The sequence below is a fragment of the Nycticebus coucang genome, chromosome 4 (assembly GCF_027406575.1).
Source record: "Nycticebus coucang isolate mNycCou1 chromosome 4, mNycCou1.pri, whole genome shotgun sequence".
In the NCBI taxonomy this organism is placed as follows: Eukaryota; Metazoa; Chordata; class Mammalia; order Primates; family Lorisidae; genus Nycticebus; species Nycticebus coucang.
Window position 1 is genome coordinate 138,928,709 of NC_069783.1, and position 17,298 is coordinate 138,946,006.

Genomic DNA, 17,298 nt, shown 5'->3' on the forward strand with positions numbered 1-17,298 from the left:
TGCCATGGCACTCTACCAAGGGAGACAAGGTGAGATTCTGTCTCAAAAAAAAAAAAAAGAAAAAGCTGTGGGAGGCACATGTGGCTTAGTGAGTAGAGCGCCAGCCCCATATACCAAGGGTGGTGGATTTGAACCTGACTCCAGCCAAACTGCAACAAAAAAAAAAGCCAGGTGTTGTGGTGGGCGCCTGTAGTCCCAGCTACTAGGGAGGCTGAGACAAGAGAATTGCCTAAGCCCAAGAGCTGGAGGTTGCTGTGAGCTGTGACGCCACGGCACTCTACCGGGGACAACAAAGTGAGACTCTGTCTCTTAAAAAAAAAAAAGAAGTTGCCACGGCCAGGTGTTGGTGGATCACACCTACAATCCTAGCACTCTGGGAGGCCAACGCCGGAGGACTGCTTAAGTTAGGAGTTCCAGACTGGACTGAGTAGTAGAAAGACCTTGTCCTACAAAAGATAAAAAAATTACCTAGGCACAGTGGCCCATGTTTATAGTCCCAGCTACTTGGGAGGCTGAAGCAGGAGGATTGCTTGAATCCAGAAGTTTAAGACTGTAATGAGCAGGTGGCACCCGTAGCTCAGTGGGTAGGGTGCCAGCCACATACACCAAGTCTGGCGGCTTTGAACCCGGCCCGGGCCAGCTAAACAACAATGACAACTGCAACAACAACAAAAAAATAGCTGGGTGTTGTGGCGGGCACCTGTAGTCCCAGCTACTTGGGAGCCTAAAGCAAGACAACTGCTTAAGCCCAAGAGGTCGAGCTTGCTGTGAGCTGTAATGCCATGGCATTCTACCCAGAGTGACAGCTTGAGACTCTGTCTTAAAAAAGAAAAAAAAAAAGATTGCAATGAGCTACGATGACACCCCTACACTCCAGCTAGGGTAACAGAGCAAGAATCTGTTGCAAAAAAAAAAGGTGAGGTGCCTACACATCACTGTCCTCATTTCCTCACTTCCCATTTACTGCACAACCCACTGCAATCTAGCTTCCACCCCCACCATTTCTCTGAAACTGTCTAAGGTCAACAGTGATCGCTTATTGCTAAATTCAATGGATACACTTCACTCATTCTTTCAGCAAGTATTTATTGCATGCCAACTACGCATCTAATGCTGTGTTGGGGAAAGAGCAGCAAGCAAGAGAGAGATTAAATATAGAGCAAATATTAAACAATAATATAATTATTTATAATTGGGGCAAGTGGTATGAAGGAGCTATCAATTAGGAAAACAGGGGCAGGGCAAAGGTATATTCCTTGAGGAAGTAATTTTTTTTTTTAAAAACAAGAGTCTCATTTTGTCACCTTTAGTAGAGTGTCGTGGACTCATATCTCACAGCAACTTCAGACTCTTGGGCTCAAGCGATTCTCTTGCCTTAGCCTCTCAAGTAACTGGGACTACGGAGTCTGCCACATGTCTGGCTATTTTTAGAGATGAGGGTCTCACTGTGGCTCAGGCTGGTCTCAAATCTGTGAGCTCAGGCAATCCACCGGCCCAGGCCTCCCAGAGTGCTAGGATTACAGGCATGAGCCACTGTGCCTGGCCTCGAGGAAGTAATTTCTAAACTGAGCTCTAAAGGATGAATACATGGGCTTGGTGGTTCATGCCTATAATCCTAGCACTCTGGGAAGCTGAGATGGGAGGATCATTTGAGCGCAGAAGTTCCAGACCAGCCTGAGCAAGACCAAGACTCTACAAAAAATAGAAATTAGGGGCGGCGCCTGTGGCTCAGTGGGTAAGGCGTCAGCCCCATATACCAAGGGTGGCAGGTTCAAACCCGGCCCCGGGTGAATTGCAGCCAAAAAAGTAGCCGGGCGTTGTGGAGGGCGCCTGTAGTCCCAGCTACTCGGGAGGCTGAGGCAGGAGAATCACTTGAGGCCAGGAGCTGGAGGTTGCTGTGAGCTGTGTGATGCCATGGCACTCTACCCAGGGCCATAAAGTGAGACTCTGTCTCTACAAAAAAAAAAAAAAAAAATAGAAATTAGTTAAGAGTGGTGGTGGTATGCAACTGTAGTCCCAGCTACTGTGAAAGCTGAGCCAGGAGAATCACTTGAGAATATCTGTATATTAACCAGGCAGGCTAGGTATAGTGTCTCATACTTGTAATCCTAGAACTTTGGGAGGCTGAGGCAGCAAGAGGATTGTTTGAGGCCAGGAGTTTGAGACCAGTCTGAATAAAACCAAGACCTTGTCTCTACAAAAAAATAGAAAAACTAGTCAGGCATGGTGGTAGGTGTCTATAAGTTACAGCTACTTGGAGGCTGAGGCAGGGGGATGGCTTGTGCCCAGGAGTTTGAGGTTTCAGTGAGCTATTATGACACCACTGTATTCTACCTCGGGTGACAGAATGAGATCATGTCTAAAAAAAAATAAATAAACAAGGCGGCGCCCATAGCTCAGTGATTGTGGCACCAGCCACACACACCCAGGCTGGAGAGTTTGAACCCAGCCCAGGCCAGCTAAAACAACAATGACAACTGCAACAAAAAAATAGCTGGGCATTGTGATGGGCGCCTGTAGTCCCAGCTACTTGGGAGGCTGAGGCAAGAGAATCGTTTAAGCCCAAGAGTTTGAAGTTGCTGTGAGCTGTGATGCCACAGCACTCTACTGAGGGTAACATAGTAAGATTCTGTCTCAAAATAAATAAATAAAATATAATAAACAGACAAACCAGGCAAAAAAGGGGGAGGGAAGAGTAACACTGGAGATGGGGATGGAAGTTGAAATGGAATTAATGCAAAGGCCCAGAAGTAGGAATAAAACTTATACATCTTTAGGGCGGCGCCTGTGGCCCAAGGAGTAGGGTGCCGGTCCCATATGCCGGAGGTGGTGGGTTCAAACCCAGCCTCGGCCAAAAACCACAAAAAAAAAAAAAAAAAAGAAAAGAAAACTTATACATCTTTAAAGTGGGCTATTGTTACCTTCAGAGGACTAGGGCACCAAGTCTGGCTCCTTGCCTGCTACAGTCCTTCAATAAACAGTTATTAAGAGTAAATGGTAAAAAAAAAAAAAAAGTAAATGGTGGGGCGTGGTGGCTCATGCCTGTAATCCTGGTAGTCTGAGAGGCCATGGTGGGTGGGTTGCTTGAGCTCAGTAGTTTGAGATTAGCCTGAACAAGAGTGAGACCCTGTCTCTGCTAAAAATAGAAAAATTGTGACGGGTGCCTTTAGTCCCAGCTACTAGGGAGACTGAGGCAGGAAGATCACTTGAGCCCAAGAGTTTGAGGTTGCTGTGAGCTTGATGCCACAGCATTCCACCCAGGGTGATAGAGACAATCTCGAAAAAAAGAAAAAGGAGTAAATGGCCCCCACAAGTGGCCCCAAGGAACATTATCTCTTATCACTCCTTACAAAGGAATGTTCTAGTTAATTTTTTTTTTTTTTTTTTAATTTGGCCGGGGCTGGGTTTGAACCCACCACCTCCGGCATATGGGACCGGCGCCCTAACCGCTGAGCCACAGGCGCCGCCCAATTTTTTTTTTTTTTAATTGGGGATAGTGTCTCACCAAGTCATCCAGGCTAGAATGCAGTGGTGTGATAACTTACTGCAGCCTCAAACTCCCGGATACAAGTTGATCCTCCCACTTCAGACTTCCAAGTAGCTAAGACTACAGGTACACACCACCACGCCTGGCTAATTTTTAAGATATTTTGCAGAGATGGGGTTTTGCTATGTTGTCCAGGCTTGTCTTGAATTCCTAGCCTCAAGTGAACCTCTCATTTTGGCTTCCCCAAATGCTGTGATAACAGGAATGAGCCACTGCTCCTGGTCTCTCATTAAATTTTGTTCATTTATTTTCTATTTCTGTCATACGCATTCCTGTTCTTGTAATGTGACCTTCATACCTTACCTTACACTATTCTCTAAGTATAGAATACTTTCCCCTTGGCTTGGCACCTGTGGCTCAAGTAGCTAAGGCGCCAGCCACATATACCTGAGCTGGCGGGTTCAAATCCAGCCCTGGCCCGTCAAACAACAATGATGGCTGCAACCAAAAAATAGCTGGGCGTTGTAGCAAGTGTCTGTAGTCCCAGCTACTTTGGAGGCTGAGGCAAGAAAATCACTTGAGCCCAGGAGTTGGAGGTTGCTGTGAGCTATGATGCCACAGCACTCTACCCAGGGCGACAGCTTGAGGCTCTGTCTCAAAAAACAGATGGCGCCTGTGGTTCAGTGGTTAGGGTGCCGGCCCCATATACCGAGGGTGGTGGGTTCAAACCCAGCCCTGGCCGAACTGCAACAAAAAAATAGCCGGTTGTTGTGGTGGGTGCCTGTAGTCCCAGCTACTTGGGAGGCTGAGGCAAGAGAATCGCCTAAGCTCAGGAGCTGGAGGTTGCTGTGAGCTGTGTGATGCCACGGCACTCTACCGAGGGCGATAAAATAAGACTCTGTCTCTACAAAAAAAAGAAAAAAAGAATACTTTCCCCATCTTTTCAAACTTTTTTTTTTTTGAGACAGAACCTCAACCTGTTGCCCTGGGTAGAGTGCCATGGCATCACAGCTCACAGCAACCTCCAACTCCTAGGCTTAAGCGATTCTCTTGCCTCAGCCTCCCAAGTAGCTGGGACCATAGGCGCCTGCCACAACGCCTGGCTATTTTTTTGGTTGTAGTTGTCATTGTTGTTTGACAGGCCCGGGCTGGATTCAAACTCGCCAGCTCAGGTGTATGTGGCTGGCACCTTAGCTACTTGAGCTATAGGTACCAAGCCCTTAATTAAACTTCTTTATCCTGATGGCTTCACTTTGTTTACACCTGTTTTACATAATTTATTCTTTAATTACAGTTCGTTTTGTATGTTTCTGTCTCCTTCAGGCCCTCTCACTCCACTTTTTTCCTTACCCTATCCCCAGCTCTAAGGGGCAAGAACTGCATCTTGATCATCACCATACGTCCAAGGCCGAGTATAGCGCCTGAAGCAGAACAGACACTCCTTTATGTGGTGCATCCAGCTGAAAAAAATCCAACTGCTAGCTATAAAGGTAATTTCCAAAAATCAGTGGGGATGATTCCACTGGAATAAGTATTCTGGCTCCCAAACTACGTATGGGTAAAGTCTCATGTGGATAAATTTGGTCTCAGTTTATTTGTCATGCATTCACGTTGCTTTTCTGTTAGAAAGTACCTGAGCAAGGATATTCACCCAGAGTCTGAGTCCTCAGTTTCTTAAGCCTAGACTCTCTTCAAGAGAACACTCTTGAACTCTTCAGCTCCCTTAACAATCTTGAATTCTCTTTTTTTTTTTGTGGAGACAGAGTCTCACTGTACCCCCCTCAGGTAGAGTGCCGTGGCGTCACACGGCTCACAGCAACCTCTAACTCTTGGGCTTACGCGATTCTCTTGCCTCAGCCTCCTGAGTAGCTGGGACTACAGGCGCCCGCCACAACACCCGGCTATTTTTTTTGTTGCAGTTTGGCTGGGGCTGGGTTTGAACCCGCCACCCTCGGCATATGGGGCCGGCGCCCTACTCACTGAGCCACAGGCGCCGCCCGATCCTAATTCTCTTACAACCTTTCTTCTAGGAAAGGTAAGAGAAATATAATATTGTAATGCAAAGTCTTGGGGGTTTCTGGAAGCCCAGTGGAAGATCAGTCCAGAGTCCAGCCTGCCTGGGAAGTTCTTCCTCTAGGAAAATATCTCATTGTACCAGTCTGTTTGCTCTCTCCCTCTACAGCAGTGGTTCTCAACCTTCCTAATGCTGCGACCCTTTAATACAGTTCATCATGTTGTGGTGACCCCCAATCATAAAATTATTTTCTTGAACCACAGCACTCTACCCAGGGTGACAGCTTGATTCTCTGTCTCAAAAAAAAAGAAAGAAAAGAAAAGAATTTTATGGTTGGGGTTACCCCAATACAAGGAACTGTATTAAAGGGTCACGGCATTAGGAAGGTTGAAAACTACTGCTCTATAGTATTTACCTCCCATATCTGCAGACTTATCAACAGTGGCTACTGATTGTTAAAAGTCCAGAAAGGGAGCTTGATTAAATACATGTCCACAGCAGCCTCAAATAATAAGGGGCCCTTATTAGGCATTTAATGAACAGAAAACCGTGCCTTCAGTTATTATTGGAATTTGCTGCTTTTAAGAAGTAGTAAATGTACAATGCAAACAAGGTGAAAATTGCCAAGAAATGGCTCCTTACAAATGTTCTCATCTACAGGATATTTTGAATCTTGGTATAAAACATTTTCATTTCATATATGCTTCTTTCTCACAACTTAGTAACATGACCCTCAAACAATCTCTAATGTACTGGGCAGGCACTAGGGATGGTAAGGCAGGAAACATCTTTAAAATTATTTAATTTAATCCAACCATTTGATTTTTCTGAAAGAAAAAAATTGGCTTAAAGATGAGTTGCGTAGCTTTGCGCAGTGGCAATATCGTAGCCAATGAGGTTTATCCGAGGCATGATTATTGCTAATTGAAAAGATGAGTTGCATAACCATCATAAAGCTAGTAAAAGCTAGTCAGAAAGGGACTCAAACAAATGCTGTTAGACTACCATGCCAGTTTTTTGTTTTTTTTTTTTTTGAGACAGAGTCTCATTATGTCATCCTTAGTAGAGTACTATGCCATCACAGCTCACAGCAACCTCAAACTCTTGGGCTTAAGCAATTCTCTCGCCTCAGCCTACCAAGTAGCTGGTACTACAGGCACCCACCACAACTTCTGGCTATTTTCTGCTATTGTTGTCATTGTTGTTTAGCTGGCCCAGGCCGGGTTTGAACCCACCACCCCTGGTGTATGTGACTGACGCCGCAACCAGAGCTACAGTTATATTTTTATTACCCAGTGCAGCCTCAGACAAGTTGAGACTTGCTCAAGACCACACAGTTATTCAGTAGAAGGGCTTGATCTGGTACCCCAGCTCAGATCCAGTGCATTTTCCACAATATACACCTTAAACTTGGTATAAGAAGTATATTTCTGCAAACTAGCCCTTTTCAGGCCCCAGCACTGAGAAATCCCCAGTGCTCAACTGAGGGTTGAGACCTTAATGCCTAGCTTGAAGCAACATGTACAGATCTTATCCTTTCATTTGAAAAAAATCTTTGAAACTTCTCCTGTTCCACCAGACAATGAGAACCAGGAACAAAATCCAGTCAATTCAGTACAGTATAAAACAATAAGTATGGTAACCCTGGGCCCCCTGGGAATTGGCAGGTCAGGTGTATAAATCCCACTTGTTCCAGGACAAAGCAGGAAGCAGAAGGGCAGGGCAGCAGCTGGTGGGGAATAGCCAAGAGAAAATTATCACATTTTAATGAAATGACTACCAACAAAACCAACAGTAATGATAACGTTTCTCTAGATACTCTCTCTTGTCTCCTAAAGGGTATTCTCCTTTACCAGCTTACCAAATATTACCAAACAGCTTGGCACCCATACTCAGGGGTTAGGGCGCCAGCCACATACACTGGGGCTGGTGGGTTCGAACCAGGCCCAGGCCTGCTAAACAACAACAACAACAAAAAGAGCTGAGTGTTGTGGTGGGTGCCTGTAGTCCCAACTACTTGGGAGGCTGAGGCAAGAGAATTGCTTAAGCCCAAGAGTTTGAGGTTGCTGTGAACTATGATGAGGGTGGTAAGACTCTGTCTCAAAAAAAAAAAAAAAACAAATATTACCAAAGGGAGTGTCTCAGGAAGAAAGATTAGATGATTTTTTTTTCGAGACAGAGTCTCAAGCTATTGCCCTGGGTAGAGTGCCATGGCATTATAGCTCACAGCAACCTCAAACTCTTGGGCTTAAGCCATTCTCTTACCTCAAGCCTCCCAGTTAGCTGGGACTACAGGTGCCTGCCACAACGTCCAGCTGTTTTGTTGTTGTTGTTGTTGTTGCAGTTGTCATTGTGGTTTGGCGTGCCTGGACCAGGTTCAAACCTGCCAGCCTCAATGTATGTGGCTAGCGCCCTACCCACTGAGCTATGGGTGCCACCCAGATTAGATGATTTTTGAAGAAGCTTCATTTTTTTTTTTTTACTTTTAAACTAGCATGAGTTATCTGAAAAGGAGCTTCTTGAACTCTCCTGAATCTTAAGATTCTTCTTTCATAAAAGGAGAGATTAAATGATTTCTTCCAGCTCTGAAAACCTGTGACACCAAACCAGGGCCTCTTATTTTTCATGTTAAGGCACAGACACAGGCATCTCAGAAAGTATCATTCTTGCTGTTGTTCTAGTATTCTCTTCTTTAGTTTATTAGGAAAAATTTGTGAGGGTTGAGCCTAAGAACTGGTGTTGACTTGGTTTTGAAACTTGGGTCTGTTACTGTTTGCCTCTGTGTCCTTGAGAAAATTACTTAACCTCTCTGAGGTTGTCTCCTAATCTTTAAAAAGAGGTTAATACTACCTACCATACAGGATTACCAAGAAGATTCAAAGAAATAATGTAATAGATGTGGAAATACCTCCTACAGTACCTGGCACTTAATTGGACCAACTTGTAACTTCTCTTCCTTCCTTCATGTCTATAGGCCAGTGAAAAGGTTGAGCTGAATACGATAACTTCTGAAATGTGAAGGGAATGTTCTCAAACCAAATTCAGCAAACTTTCTAGGTGCCCATGTGCAAGAGAAAAACTAGGCCAGGAACTACTAGGGCCCCTGGTAAGTATTCCTTGGGCATAGGGGACAAGGATATGTACAGAAATAATACCTCAGAGAAGGACAAACCAGGTGCTGGGGGCAGGGCAGGCTCAGTACAGTAATAAGATACATTGTAGAGAAACAAATGAGACAGATGGCTCCTGCTGCTTCAAACAAGGCTCTTACTTCCAACAAATTGACTTAGTTGTGAATGAGTAGGCATTTTGTTATCTCAAGAAAGCTGTAAAAAAAAATCCCTTATCAGAGAACCGGTTAACCAATTCATATATTCTTTTTTTTTTGCAGTTTCTGGCCGGGGCTGGGTTTGAACCAGCCACCTCCAGCATATGGGACTGGCGCCCTACCCCTTTGAGCCACAGGCACCACCCGCCTCTTTTTTTTTTTTTGAGACAGAGTCTCACTATGCTGCCCTCAGTAGAGTGCCATGGCATCCCATAGCATCACAGCTCACAGCAACCTCAAACTCTTGGGCTTAAGTGATTCTCTTGCCTCAGCCTCCTGAGTAGCTGGGACTACAGGCGCCCGCCACAACAGGCCCAGGCTGGGCTTGAATCTACCAGCCTCGGTGTATGTGGCTGGCGCCTTACTCACTGAGTTATGGGCACCGAGCCAATTCATATATTCTTATAAAGTAGTTCTCTACACACTGTTGATGATGGGGGGGAATATCTTAGTGGCCTTACTATGTGCAGGTAGTGTCTTAAGCACTATACAAGTATGAATTAATTGAATACAAAGATCTCATGAAATAAGGACTAGTATGAAAGGGAGGCCAGGTAGATTGCTTGAGCTCAGGAATTTGAGACTAACCTAAGCAAGAATGAGACCGTGTCTCTAGTAAAAATAGAAAAATTAGCTGGGCGGGGTGGTGTACACTTGTAGTCCCAACTACTCAGAAAGCTGAGGCAAGAGGATAGCTTGAGCCCAGGAGTTTGAGGTTACTGGGAGCTATGATGCCACGGTACTCTTCTTGGGGCAATAAAAGTGAGACTCTGTCTCAAAAACAAAAACTACAACAACAACAAAACCCTAAAAAAAACTAATATGAAAGGACTATTACTGTTTTTATTTTACTAAAGAAGAAACTGAAATACTCAGCTAATTAAGTGTTAGGGCTGGAAATTGACCACATGTCTTGCTAGTATCCAAAGCCTCTTTCTTTAGCTACTTTCTTTCCCGGACAAATTATAGGCAGCATGACTTGACAAAACCGAATCCCACGGTGAATGCTCAAGAATGTTTCTTTTTTCTCTTTTGTAGAAACAAGAGTCTCACTTTATGACCCTGGGTAGAGTGCGTCACACTGCTCACAGCAACCTCCAACGCCTGGGCTTATGCTATTCTCTTGCCTCAGCCTCCCGAGTAGCTGGGACTACAGGCGCCTGCCACAATGCCCAGCTATTTTTTTGTTACAGTTTGACAGGGGCTGGGTTTGAACCTGCCACCCTCGGTTTATGGGGCCTGCTCTTTTTTTTTTTTTTTAAATAAGAGAGAGGGTCTTGCTCTGCTGCCCAATCCTAAGTACAGTAGCACGATCACAGCACACAGCCTTGAAGTGATATATGGAGTTCATGTTCTAGTGACTATTTGATATAAATTAATAGGTTAAAAAGTCTTAATTCTTGCTATTGTGTAAAGAAAGGTCAAGGATGAGAAAGAAAATAGAGTTGTAACAGACTGCTATAGTTTTAGGTCCACTCACCAAATGTCAAAGTGATGCATGCCGGTGACCCCCAATATGCCCCAAATGATACCCCCCTCAAATTCACAGTGACCAGAAGCCAGTCCTGACCTGGGAATCAGCTTAGCCTCCAGAAGAGGCACAAAAGCCATCATGAATGTGGAAAGCTGGCTGGGCCTGGTGGCTCATGCCTGCAATCCTAGCACCGTGAGAGGCTGAGGCAGTTGGCTCTCCTGAGGTGATGAGCTCTAGACTAGCCTGAGCAAGACGGAGACCCTATCTCTACTAAAAACTAGCTGGGCATTGTGGCAGCTGCCAACAGTCCCAGCTACTTGGGAGGCTGAGACAAGGGGACCACTTGAGCCCAAGAGTTTGAGGTTGTTGTGAGCTATGATGCCATGGTACTCTAGCCGGAGCACAGAATGAGACTGTTTAAAAAAAGAAAAAAAGAAAAAGTGTGGAAAGCCTCATACAGCCTCTTGAACATGATGGTTTTTATTATTCAGCTTTGAAACCCTACAGTCCTTTCAGACCCTACTCTGCTCCCTCCATTCCATATTCGGGGCCATCTAAGTCACCCTGGCCTGCCCATGTATTGGTTGGTGCCTTCTCCATTCTTACCACTAACACCTCATCACAGGGCCTACTGTACCTACCTCCACACTGGTGCCCTGGGCAGGCTGGAAAATTCAAAAATCCCCAGCCTGGCATTAAACCTTCCAGCCTGGCTTCACCCACCCTCTTAGCCTTAGCTTCCTTTTCCTATGACTTCCCCACCTCCTCATCCTTGCCCCTCTAACACACTTATCAATTCACTACCCCTTATGAATACTTTGAAACTTTCCTACCTTTGCATCCTACTCCCAAAGTTTCTTCCCTACTAAGATATTATCACCTTCCAACTTTTTTTTTTTTTAAAGACACCTGGGCTTATGCGATCCTCCTGCCTCAACCTCCTAAGTAGCTAGGATTCTAGGCACATACCTCTATGCCCAGCTATTTTTTTTTTTTCTTATTTTTTGTAGAGATGGGGTCTCACTATGTTGCCTAGGCTGGTCTAAAAACTCCTGACCTCAAGGGATCCTCTTGCCTTGGCCTTTCAAAGTGCTGGGACTACAGGTGTAAGTCACTGTGCCTGGCCACCTCCTAATTTTTGAACCAATTTAACATTTCTCAAAACTTACTTCCTTCAAGAAATATCACCTGGCTGGGTGTGGTGGCTCACATCTGTGATCCTAGCACTCTGGAAGGCTGAGGTGGAAGAACTGCTTGAGCTTAGGAGTTCAAGACCAGCCTAAGTAAGAGCAAGACCCCATCTCTACTAAAAATAGAAACACTGGGTTACGTGCACTTGTAGTCCCAGCTACTCAGGAGGCTATGGCAGGAGAATCACTTGAGCCTGGTAGTCTGTGGTTGTCGCGAGCTATGATGACAATACTACACTCTAGCCATGGTGACAGAGCAAGACTCTTGTTTGAAAAAAAAAAAAAAAAAAAGTATTCTCTGACCAAAATTGATCGTCACTGTGGGTATCATATTTTTTGAACATGCCAAGCACATTCTCATCTACCGACTGCTCCTATCCTCTCATCAGCATTTCTTTTTCTTTTTTTGAGACAGAGTTTCACTTTGTTGCCCTTCATAGAGCGCTATGGCATCATAGCTCACAGCAACCTCAAACTTGTGGGCTCAAGCAATCTCCTTGTCTGAGCCCTCTCAAGTAGCTGGGACTACAGGTATCTGCCACAACGCCCCGCTAGTTTTTCTATTTTTAGTAGAGATGGGGTCTTGCTCTTTCTCAGGCTGGTCGTGAACTCCTAAACTCAGCAATCCACCCACCTTGGCCTCCTAGAGTGCTAGGATTACAGGCTTGAACCACCGTGTCTAGCCCATCAGCATTTATTTCTGATTATGATATTTATATACTTACTATCCTTCCTCACCAGCACATGCCCTCCATGAGGTGAGAGATCTGGTCTACCTTATTCCCTGCTGTATCTCCAAGGGCTGAAAAGTGCTCGGCACATAGTAGGAGCTCAACATTTGGTATCTGTGGTATGAATGTATGAATAGAATTCTCCTTTGCCTTTGAAATTTTATAATGTTATCACACATAGGCCTTATAACAGCTAGTCTTGATTTGTGTTTTTTTTTTCTTTTAAGAGACAGGGTCTTGTTCTATCATTCAGGTTGGAGTGCAATGGTGTGATCAAAGCTCACTGTAACAAACTTTTGGGTTCAAGCAATTCTCCCACCTCAGCCTCCCAAGTAGCTAGGACTACAGGTACTTATTACCACACCCAGCTAACTTTTTAATTTTTTTTTTTTTTTTGGTAGAGACTCAGGTCTCACTATATTGCCTAGGCTGGTCTCAGACTCCTGGCCTCAGAGATCCTCCAGCCTCTGCCTCCCAGAATGCTGGGATTACAGGTATGAGCCACTGAGCTTAGCCCTGTTTTTTTTTTTTTTTTAAATCACCTTAACTAGACAGGGAACTTCTCAAAGGCACAAACCATGTATTATGTATTTCCACAAATCTTTTTTTTTTTTTTTTTGGAGACAGAGTCCTACTATGTCACCCTTGGTAGAGTGCACTGGCGTCACAGCTCACAGCAACCTCAAACTCTTGGGCTTAAGCAATTCTCTTGCCTCAGCCTCCCAAGTAGCTGGGACTACAGGCACCCACCACAATGCCCAGCTATTTTTTTTTTTTTTTTGTAGAGGCAGAGTCTCACCTTATCGCCCATGGTAGAGTGCCATGGCATCACACAGCTCACAGCAACCTCCAACTCCAGGGCCCAGGCGATTCTCCGGCCTCAGCCTCCCGAGCAGCTGGGACCACAGGCGCCCGCCACAATGCCCGGCTATTTTTTTGTTGCCGTTTTGCCGGGGCCGGGTATGAACCCGCCACCCTCGGTATATGGGTCTGGCGCCCTACCCGCTGAGCCACAGGCACCGCCCGCCCAGCTATTTTTTTATTGCAGTTGTCGTTGTTTTAGGTGGCCCAGGCCGGGTTTGAACCCGCCGACTTCGGCATATGTGGCTGGCACCGTAACCACTATACTACCGGTGCCAAGCCATCAACAAATGTTTATTATGGGCTTACTATGTGCCAGACTGTATGTTTCAAACAGCTTGAAATATTGTAAAGAGCATTAGAGGAGGAATCTCCTACATTTGTCCTAGTTCTACTAGTGGTTGAGTGACCCTAGACAACTCCATTTCCTCCTTATCCTCATTTTCTTCACAAGTAAAATGAGAAGACTGTACATTATCTTGAGTCGCTCCTGGCTCTAACACCTGTTAAAATTTATAAGAGGTAAAACTTGGCTCAGCTCAGTGCTGTAGACATCATAGACACTTAGTAAATATTTGATTTCTTTGTTATTGATTCTCCTGTTACACAAGAGGAATCTAAGGTGTCTTTGAACATAGTTTGGACAGAATAACAAGTAAAAATTGAAATCCCACTTCCTTCTCTGACGACATGGGCAGGCTTGTTCTGCGGCTCATGATACAGAAAGGATGAAGCACTAAACTTGAAGTTGGAAAATATAAACTCTGACCCCCACCATTTATTTGGCTATGGAACCTTAAATCATTTCTGGACTGTAGTCTCCTCACACACAAAAAAGCCACACTGACCTTCTCCCAGCTTTTTAAAGGTATCACTGGCCTTCCTGCAGCACAGCGTCCCACCCATCCCCATCCTAGAGTCCAAAGGCATTTTTTTATTTTAAAATGCTCACTGGTTGAAGGTACACGCAAACTTTATGACCACCCTACATATTAATTTTTTATCTTTTTCTTTTTTTTTTTTTTTTTTTTTTTAATTGAGACAGTATCTCACCTTGTAGCCCAGGTTGGTCTCAAATTCCTGGCCTCAAGCAATCCTTTCACCTCTGTCTCCCAAATTTGCTGGGATTAAAAGCCTGAGCCACCACAGTACGTTTAAGAGTCTTTTTATGCTGTTTCTTCTCTGCTGGAATATTCTTTGCTCTTCAGCAACTTTCACTTATCCTTAGGGGTCAGCATAAACTTGCTTTCTTAGGGTAAGTTTCCCCTATCTATACTTGTTATCCCAGTACGCTTATGGCACCTATCTCAATTGTTTATCTAAACTATTATAACATTTATCTCAATTGTTACCTCAATTATTTTTTGTCCATCTCTAAGATTGGAAGCACCACAAGGGCAAAGACTGTGTCTGATTTGTTTACCACTATACTCCTTGGCATTTGGTTAAGTGCATGGCACAGAAGTATCCAATGAATATTCTTTGAATGAAGGTAAGAGTGCATAAGTAAAGGCTTTATGCGTCTAGACATTTTTTGTTCACTAGGAGAAAATCTGATTAAAAAAAAAAAAAACTACTGTATTCTGGGTGGCGCCTGTGGCTCAAGGAGTAGGGCACGGGTCCCATATGCCAGAGGTGGTGGGTTCAAACCTAGCCCTGGCCAAAAACCACAAAAAAAAAAAAACAAAAAAACCTACTGTATTCTAAAATCTTTCACAAGTTTCTAAGAATCAAGGTTCATACAGCAGAAATCATTTTAGCTAAAGAACTCTGGAAACTAAAAATGTTGTTTAAAAGGAAGGGCCAGGAGGCATTTCTATCCCTGGTTTTCTTTCTCTGGAAACCTATTCTCACCAATGAGGAGAAAATCCCATGCTCCCAGGGTGAGGAAATGACCCATTGGTGGCCTGATCCTTGTATTCAGGATGGAGGAAGTGACTATCCACAGGCCAAAAGCCAGGAAGCGGGGGCTAATATCCTCGCTGCCCCCCACCCGCTGTAGGCCCTGACATTCCCTCCTGCTACATCTAGCAAGCTTCTGGACGCTGACCCTAGTGGACCCAGAAACCAAGCCACCCACACAGGTGCCTAGGAAACACACGGGACAGAAGGTTCCTGATGCTGCGTGAACAGACTGGGAGGGCAGGAAGCAGCAGGGTGGTGTGTGAAGTGATGAGGAAGGGACTGGAGGCATTGCTAACAATTCTGAAGTCACCCTTCACCCTTAGACAATTCTTCCTTCCTGGAGGAGTTTGGCCACATCCCTCTGGTCTCACAAAGATCAAGGGAGGACCCACTTCCACAGGCGGATTAGAAACCCACGGAGCCTATTTTCCTCAGCCGTAGCACAGGTCTTTGAACCCCAGGAAGAATGGTCCAACCTCTTCCTACCCCTAGTCCTATTCTAAACCCCAAGAGTCCACATTCCTCTATTTCCTGCAAAAACTTTCAAGATCCAGGAGATCCCAGGCACCAAGATACCCACGAAAAACCGTGGGACTGGTGGGTAAGGCATATCCTCCTCCGTTTTCGACAGAGAACCCAAAGCCCGGTACTTCTCCATCTCCTAATTGCCCTGAAGGCTAAGGGCCTGTACTTCCCATATTCTATACAGGCTTCACCCTAAGAGAACCACACGCCCCTCAACTTCCTTGGAAGGGGTGTTAATTTTGGAGCCTGCGCTCCCCCCGCACCACCACCAAAACCAGTCTCCTGGCAGAGCCAGAATTCCTTCCTCCCGGGGAGCTCAATCTACCCACCCCTCAGAGCCCTGCGTCTCCCGGATGCCTCGCCCTCCCAGTTCCCCGAACCCCGAGACCTGCGGAGCGCTGTGCCCTTCCCCCTCGCCAAGTCGTCCTTCTGATGAGTGGGGACCCACGAGGATCCAGTCAACCCGAAATCCCCAAGAGGCCACCAGTTCCCCTGAGACGCCACGGGCCCAGGCTTCAGAGATAACGGTGGGACCGGGAAGCGAAGCCCTTCCTTACCCGCCAGCGCGGACATGGCTCCGGGAGCGCGAAAATGGGTAAGAATAGACCGGGACCGCAACACTACCCCTCAGCTCCAGCAGCCGCCTGAGGCTAGGGAGGATTTCAGCCCTAGGCGCGAACGGGACGCACCGCCTACGGCGCCCGGGGAGGACCAAACCACACCTGGCTCTGGGGCCTGCCGGCCGCCGCCCCGCCCCTTCGCCACAGGCTCCTCCCCCGGGCTCTGGTTCTGCTGCGGCCCTGGCGCCCTCTAGTGCCAGTGGCGTTCTCTCTGGGCGCTTAAGCCGGTAAGGGTGATTCTTCGCTGGGCTGAAGTCTTCACACCCACAGGCTCTTCGTGTGAAGTCCAGTCCTCATTTTATTTTATTTTTTTGAGACAGAGTCTAAGTATATTGCCCTCGGTAGAGTGCTGTGGCGTTACTGCTCACAGCGACCTCAAACTCTTGGGCTGAAGCCATTCTCTTGCCTCAGCCTCCCAAGTAGCTGGGAATACAGGTGCCTGCCACTAACGCCTGGCTGTTTTTTTTGTTGCAGTTGTCATAGTTGGTTTTTTTTTTTTAGCCTTCCTAGCACTTTCTTAGTTATTGTGTTAAGACAATTATATTCTACATTTACTAAGTTTCACATGTACCCTCGTAAGGTGCACCGCAGGTGTAATCCCACCTATCACCCTCCCTCCGCCCATCCTCCCCCCTCTTTCCCCTCCCTCTCCCCATTCCCCATATTCTTAGGTTATAACTGGGTTATAGCTTCCATATGAAAGCCAAAAATTAGTTTCATAGTAGGGCTGAGTACATTGGATACTTTTTCTTCCATTCTTGAGATACTTTACTAAGAAGAATATGTTCCAGCTCCATCCATGTAAACATGAACGAAGTAAAGTCTCCATCTTTCTTTAAGGCTGCATAATATTCCATGGTGTACTAACTCCAGTAAGATTAGCCCGTATCACAAAATCCCAAGACCAGAGATGTTGGTGTGGATGTGGAGAAAAGGGAACACTTCTGCACTGCTGGTGGGAATGCAAATTAATACATTCCTTTTGGAAAGATGTTTGGAGAACACTTAGAAATCTAAAAATAGACCTGCCATTCAATCCTATAATTCCTCTACTAGGTATATACCCAGAAGACCAAAAATCACATTACAACAAAGATATTTGCACCAGAATGTTTATTGCAGCCCAATTCACTATTGCTAAATCATGGAAAAAGCCCAAGTGC

General features: G+C 45.6%; 1 protein-coding gene and 1 pseudogene across 1 annotated transcript in view; one reads left to right on the forward strand and one right to left on the reverse strand.

The window, feature by feature from the left end:
• The window catches only part of LIMK2 (LIM domain kinase 2), a 79,294-nt gene extending 63,075 nt beyond the window's left edge, over positions 1-16,219 (reverse strand). The window contains exon 1 of the mRNA XM_053586903.1: positions 16,073-16,219. Coding sequence (XP_053442878.1) covers positions 16,073-16,088 — 16 coding nt within the window. The 5' untranslated portion in view covers positions 16,089-16,219. The remainder of the gene's footprint in view (positions 1-16,072) is intronic.
• LOC128585034 (uncharacterized) lies at positions 6,365-6,548 on the forward strand (annotated as a pseudogene).
• Positions 16,220-17,298: the final 1,079 nt, after the last annotated feature.